The 7,218-nt window shown below is 43.2% G+C and overlaps 1 protein-coding gene across 2 annotated transcripts; it reads left to right on the top strand.

The window, feature by feature from the left end:
- Positions 1 to 1,404: 1,404 nt before the first annotated feature.
- On the top strand, positions 1,405 to 6,923 carry LOC108697867 (dentin sialophosphoprotein). 2 transcript variants are annotated; one of them, XM_041571768.1, is made up of 2 exons: positions 1,405 to 2,262; positions 2,335 to 6,923. In XM_041571768.1, exons 1-2 carry the CDS (start codon positions 1,557 to 1,559, stop codon positions 5,925 to 5,927), a joined length of 4,299 nt encoding a protein of 1,432 aa, XP_041427702.1. In that variant the 5' UTR covers positions 1,405 to 1,556; the 3' UTR covers positions 5,928 to 6,923. The 2 variants fall into 2 exon arrangements, with proteins under 2 accessions (XP_041427702.1, XP_018083811.1); XM_018228322.2 differs by having other exon boundaries at positions 1,405 to 6,923.
- Positions 6,924 to 7,218: the final 295 nt, after the last annotated feature.

Below are 7,218 nucleotides of genomic sequence, written 5' to 3'. Positions count from 1 at the left end.
AAAGGGGGAAATTACCTAGAATGAAAGGGTTTTGTGGGGGGGAGTAAAAGCAAGAACCCCCGGGAGTGGCAAGCAGGAAAAGCGGGCCAAAACCAATTTTAGGGCCCCCCCAGGGGACCCCCAATTGTTCTTGGGCCCTTAAAAAAAAGACCCCGGAGAACCCCCAAAATGCCCCCCCCTTTTCCCCAAAAATTCCCCCCTTTTTGTGTTTTGTTTGTTTTTATTTTTTTTGGGGGAAGGGCTAATTCCCCTTGGTTAACCCCCAAAATTTCCCCTCCCCCCCAAAGTGTTTTTGAATTTGGACCTTTTAAGGGGTTCCCCTTTTTAACCTTTTCTGGGAATTTTAAAGGCTGGGGGGCCCCCCAACCCCGTTTTTAGCGTAGCCTCTTCCCCCCCCCGGAAAAGCCTAAAATTGGGGGAATGTTTTCGTTTCCCAAAATTGGGGTACCCCGTCAACCCGTTGAAATAAATTTTTCGGCAAAATAATAAAAATAGTTTTTTAATCTTGACCCCCGAAAATTTTTTTCCCCTTCTTTTCCTTTTTGGGGAAAAATATAGGGAGCAGTGAAAAATTTTAAAAGAAAAAGGCCCTTTCATTCGGAAACCCAATTTTTATTTACGTATTTTTCCAAAAAATACGCTTAAACCCCTTTTTAGTTCGGTCCCCAAAAAAAAGTAAAAATTTGTTTTTCCCCGGGAAAAAGGGGGGGGCCCACAGCCCCTTTTTTTCCCGGGGGTGCAACATTGGACTGTTAAAGTTTAAAAGGGAATTTGAAATTCCCCGCGGGGTTATAAAAAGTTTTAAAAATTTTGGGGGTCAAATTCTAAAATTGGGCGGGAGGGTTAAAAGCACTTTTACTGGGGCCCCCCATTTTTCTTTCCTTAAATTTTAAACCGGGTAAGAGCGGGGGTGAAATGGGAGTGGCCGCAAAGGGGTTGGGGGCAAGGGCTAAAGGCTGTTTTTCCCCGCTAAAAAGCCCAACGGCTTACCTTGGGGGGCCTTTATCCCATGCGCAGAATAATTTAAACTAAGAGGTGGAATAGAAACCCAAAATCCCACCAGATATTGCTGAAGTAAATCTAGAAACAACCAACTACAGCTCAAGCAACATGGCAGCTCCCATTCTTGTCTAACTGCAGAAATAAGAACCTGCCAGAAGATCTTGCTTTTCCCGAGGTTTCCTTTTCCTTGTCCTGTGAAATATCAGTATGGCAGCAGTGAATCTCTGAAAAGGGAGAGGTCCCTTTAAGACTCATCTCGGTACAGTGCAGGGAGTTATTTACCTTTGACTGTATTTACCTGACAAACAAAAGAGTCACGTCGTTACCAGGATTATTTACCTGTCTCGCCCCTCCCACTGTCCCTCATAAACATATGTAAAAGTTTGTTTTCCTGCAGTAGATGAAAGTCAGAACCCCCGGTGCACCTGATCAGCCTGCGTGGTTGGATTGTTGGCTCGGTGGCTGCAGGAGGGGGGCAGTTGGGACTGGTTCTGGGCAGAAAGTAATTACGGGAATTCCTGACATTCCTCTGCGCTGGGGGTTGATATATTATAATGATTAACAAGGTGTGGGACAGCCAATTCTGGCAGTTGGACATGCAGCTGGTTGGGAAACTGACACTTTCTGCCACTGCCGCCTTCATTTTGGCTTTGGCCTTCAGATTTTACAAGTCCAGGGTCCATGAGAGACGTGGGGTGGACAATGGCAGTGGCCGCAGTGGGAACCTGGACGTTGGAGAAGCAGCAGGGGGTCACGTAAATGATGAAACCAATGAACTTCGCTGCAGACGTAGAAAGAGAACCCAACACAGTGACGTTATCTCAGCTGCCGGGAGTCAGAGCCTCGCCGGGGATCCTGTCACTGCACAAGAATTCAATTCTAAATCTCAAGGAGGTGCAATATCTGAATACCAATCAGCAGATGGAATCAGCACCCACCAAAGCGGCTTAAACAACGAGACTCCAGAAACAAGAGCCGTCGCTTCTACTGACCCGAAATATCACCAGAAAAGTCTCGGCAATGGAAATGGAGTTGGGACAATCGGGGATAATTCTGATTCTGGGACTGTACAATCATTAAAAAATACTCACAAAGATATAATTGGGATAATAGTTGGAATAATCAAGGACAATCCAGAGTCCGGGACAGTACAACCACCGAAAGATTCTGGAAAATATGTTTCTGAACCAAATGGAATTGGGACAATCGGTGACAATTTGGATTCCGGGACAGTACAACCATTAAAAGATTCTGGCAAAGATATTTCTGAACCAAATGGAATTGGGACAATCAGGGACAATTTGGATTCTGGGACATTACAACCAATAAAAGATATTTCTGAACCATATGGAATTGGGACAATCAGGGACAATTTGGATTTTGGGACAATACAACCACCGGAAGATTCTGGAAAAGATATTTCTGATCCAAATGGAATTGGGACAATCGGTGACAATTTGGATTCAGGGACAGTACAACCATTAAAAGATTCTGGAAAAGATATTTCTGATCCAAATGGAATTGGGACAATCACTGACAATTTGGATTCTGGGACAGTACAACCATTAAAAGATTCTGGAAAAGATATTTCTGATCCAAATGGAATTGGGACAATCAGTGACAATTTGGATTCTGGGACAGTACAAACATTAAAAGATTCTGGAAAAGATATTTCTGATCCAAATGGAATTGGGACAATCACTGACAATTTGGATTCTGGGACAGTACAACTATTAAAAAATTCTGGAAAAGATATTTCTGATCCAAATGGAATTGGGACAATCGGTGACAATTTGGATTCAGGGACAGTACAACTATTAAAAGATTCTGGAAAAGATATTTCTGATCTTAATGGAATTGGGACAATCGGTGACAATTTGGATTCTGGGACAGTACAACCATTAAAAGATTCTGGAAAAGATATTTCTGATCCAAATGGAATTGGGACAATCAGTGACAATTTGGATTCTGGGACAGTACAAACATTAAAAGATTCTGGAAAAGATATTTCTGATCCAAATGGAATTGGGACAATCACTGACAATTTGGATTCTGGGACAGTACAACTATTAAAAAATTCTGGAAAAGATATTTCTGATCCAAATGGAATTGGGACAATCGGTGACAATTTGGATTCAGGGACAGTACAACTATTAAAAGATTCTGGAAAAGATATTTCTGATCTTAATGGAATTGGGACAATCACTGACAATTTGGATTCTGGGACAGTACAACCATTAAAAGATTCTGGAAAAGATATTTCTGAAACAAATGGAATTGGAACAATCACTGACAATTTGGATTCTGGGACAGTACAACCATTAAAAGATTCTGGAAAAGATATTTCTGATCTTAATGGAATTGGGACAATCACTGACAATTTGGATTCTGGGACAGTACAAACATTAAAAGATTCTGGAAAAGATATTTCTGATCCAAATGGAATTGGGACAATCACTGACAATTTGGATTCTGGGACAGTACAACCATTAAAAGATTCTGGAAAAGATATTTCTGATCCAAATGGAATTGGCACAATCAGGGACAATTTGGATTCTGGGACAGTACAACCACTAAAAGATTTTGGCAAAGATATTTCTGGTAAAAAAGTAATTGGGACAACCAGTGACAATTTTGATTCTGGGACGTTACAACCAATAAAAGATATTTCTGATCCAAATGGAATTGGGACAATCGGGAACAATGGTAATTCTGGGAATATACAACCACTAAGAGAGTCTGATAAAGAAGGAATTGGGACAATCAGGGACAATTCAGATTGTGAAAATATTGATCTAAATGATTCTGGAAAAGATATCAGTGATGGCAAAGGAATTGGGACAACTTGGGTCAATGCCCATTTAGAGACTGTACAACCACTAGAAGGTTTTGCCAGAGTGAAGGGAATTGGGGCAACCTGGAACTATGCCAATTCTGGGAAGATACAACCACTAAAGGAATCTGGTAAGGATATATGTGATGAAAAAGACATTGGGGCAGATTCTGGTAATATACAAATCCCAGGTGACTGTGGCAAAGATATCTGTGATGAAAAAGGAAATGGAACAATTGGGGTTAATGTTGATTTTGGGGATATACAACCACTAAAGGATTCTGGAAGAGATAGTTGTGATGGAAATGAAATTGGGACAATCTGGGGCATTTCCAATGCTAAGAACATACTCGTCACAAATGATCCTGGCAAAGATATCTGTGATGAAAAAGCAGACGAGACAATTGTGCACAACACAAATTCTGGGAATAAACAACATCTAAAAGATTCTGCTTATGAAACTGTATATGGTACAACCTGGGACAATCACAGACAAGATCCAGAAGTAAAGGAGACAGGGAATGTAAATTCTGGTTGTGTGATAAGGGAAAGTTCTGATATCAGTTCAGCACTGAATGAGAACCATAAAACCATGCAGGAAGTCCATCGCTTCTCCTCTGTGTCTCGGGTGGTGGTGGAGGAGAATATCATCAGCGAGAGGAAAGAGGAGGAGTCAAGAACATCTCCCAGAAGTGCCGGCCTGAGGGGGAAGATCTATGAGTATCACATAGAAAGCACTTCAGAGACTGTTTCGCCAGACAAATATTTCAAATTCCGCACTTCAACTTCTCCCTCCAGCCGCCCTCCAGCAGAGTCACAACAAGATAAACAAGAAGTCAAAGTGGGTCTCTGGGAACAAGGCCAAGACCACCATGATGCAGTTTTGGGGCCCATTGGCAGTCAAGAAGCTCTGGAAGCAAAAGGTTACTCTACTCCATCTGGTTTAATGTCCCCTCTACGCTCTCTTGCACTAAAACCAGCCAATGGCAGTTCTCCTTTTCATGTTTCCCTCAGCCCAGACTCCACTTTTGATATCCATCTTGGTCTGGAGAACTGTTTTGAGGTCCTTAGCTTGGCCAAGAAGCACAACCTTGATGCCCTTAAGACAGCGGCCTACAAGGTCATGAGCGACAACTATCTGGATGTTCTTCAGAACCCTTCCGTCTATAGGCACCTCCATGCTGCTGAGAGGGATCTGATCCTTGAGAGGAGGATGAGGGGAAGGAGGTATATAGTTGTGGCTGATATTGACACAATGGGGCACTCGGTTTCGGAAAACAGCAGCCTCAGCTATTATGACAGTGATCAGGACTCTTGGCACCTACTGTCTTCAATGCCACCCGAGGCAGTTAGCAGGGCTTGCTCAATGGCAACCATGTTTAATTATGTCTTTATTGTGCTGGGGTGCCAAGGACTTGAGAGAGACATGAAACCTTCCAAACGTGTTGTCTGCTACAACCCAGTCACTGACAAATGGCAGGACATCTGTCCCTTAAATGAAGCCAGACCTCACTGTAAGCTGGTGGAGCTTGATGGATATCTATACGCAATTGGTGGAGAATGTCTTCATACTGTAGAGCGCTACGACCCATGGCAGAACCGCTGGAGTTACGTTGCTCCTCTTCCCAATGACACCTTTGCAGTTGCCCATATGGCTACTGCTTATGATGATGAGATCTATGTGACTGGTGGCACCATCCGGTACATGCTTCTAAGGTACCTGCGCAAGGACAACACTTGGAAAAGCAGCATCATCACTGGCAGCAAGGACCGCACCACCGATTTAGTGGCGGCCAATAATTTCCTTTATCGATTCGATATGAACCGGAGTATGGGCATCAGTGTGCACCGCTGTAGTGTCCGTGCCCGAATTTGGTATGAATGTGCCACCTATACCATGCCGCACCCCCTGCCTTTCCAGTGTGCCGTGATCGACAATAACATTTACTGCATCAGTAGGAACTTTCACTTGAGGTTCCTCACCAATGACATTTCCCCACGGTTTATGGAGGACAATCTCAAGACCCTGCCTTGCCCGAAGGGGCTTCTATCGCCTCTTGTGCTTGTTCTGCCTGGGCTGGACTCTCAATAAGAAGAGACATGGTGGGTAACCAGATGTTGCAGACTTGGGTCATGGGCATGTCTAACATTCAGCGGTGTCAAAAGGCCCTCTGGTTGCTACAGTCAGGGACCATAGCAACAATCTGACTGGTTATATTATTATTTTTATTTATTGCACTATTTCTGCCCTGTTCCTGGTTGATAGGTTGATAGGGTCACTCAGGGCTCCCCCTGTTCCTGCAGTGAGGGTCCTGTGGTAGAGTGGGGGTCCCCAGAGTTGCCATTTGTGGGTCTGAAGGGACGTGGGCAGTGATTGGTGGATTGTGTGCAGGGTCTTGGCATTGGTGGATGGATCAAGGTGTTTGGTAGCGTAGAAGGGGCCCACTGGGTAGAAGGCTTGGCTAAGAAAAATGGGTTCCAACGATATTGAAATTCAGAATGAAAGACACCATGTTGTACCGATGCATAAGCCGATAGCAGCCAATCAGAAAGTGGTTTGTATTATTCTATCTGCACTAAACCAATCAAAGCTGCTCACTGATTAGTCAGAAGAACAGACAAGTCAGACATTGGCCCCCTGGATTCAAACTTTATCCAACTTTGATTGAGACCAGGTATCCGTCACGCAGACGCCATAAAACCCAAAGAAAATTCACCGAATTAATTATTCCCTGTCTGCCGCAGCAATTGTCTTGACAAACGGCGAGATATAAAGCGTAACTCTGACCGTGCTCTGTGCATTCCCAATGAGAGATCTCTCTTATGTTCTTTGTATCACGGCGCAGAAACTTTTATAATGTATATATTCCGTATGCAGAAAGGCTGACGCAAGTCGTAAATCCTCAGCCGCCGCCACGGAATATCCAAAATTCCCTGTAATTGCCTCCCATTTGTCCAGTGATTCACAGATATGACTCACTCACTGTTAAATACATGATCTTTATATTTTACTGGGAAAAAAATCATTCATTTAATGACATACAGACTCTTTCAGATATTAAAGGGAAAGTTAACCCAATACATTTTATTAGGAGTCTTTGTTTTCTTTTCCTTGATGGTCTATGGCTCTTTCACTTTTTCATTGCTCAACTGCTTGGGGGGTTGAAGTTCAACAACATCTGGTCTGTTGTGGGTCTCACACCCTCTCAGGGTTCAGAAGACAATAGCAATTGTGAAAGTTAATTAGATAGCTATTGTCTTCAGGGCTCTGGTTTAATTTCCCCTTTAATCCAGTACTGTCAGTAAAATACAGCAGGACTTTGGGTGGATTTTCACACAATTATAGAATTTGCACATGAAAAATGACACACCCAACTTTCATA

Source organism: Xenopus laevis, chromosome 7S (assembly GCF_017654675.1).
Source record: "Xenopus laevis strain J_2021 chromosome 7S, Xenopus_laevis_v10.1, whole genome shotgun sequence".
Classification (NCBI taxonomy): Eukaryota; Metazoa; Chordata; class Amphibia; order Anura; family Pipidae; genus Xenopus; species Xenopus laevis.
Note: the sequence above shows the minus strand (reverse complement) of the source record. Positions and strands in the feature narration are given on the sequence as shown.

Excerpts from the sequence above, each read along its gene's own strand:
- LOC108697867 (XM_018228322.2), top strand. The coding sequence starts at position 1,557 with ATGATTAACAAGGTGTGGGACAGCCAATTCTGGCAGTTGGACATGCAG.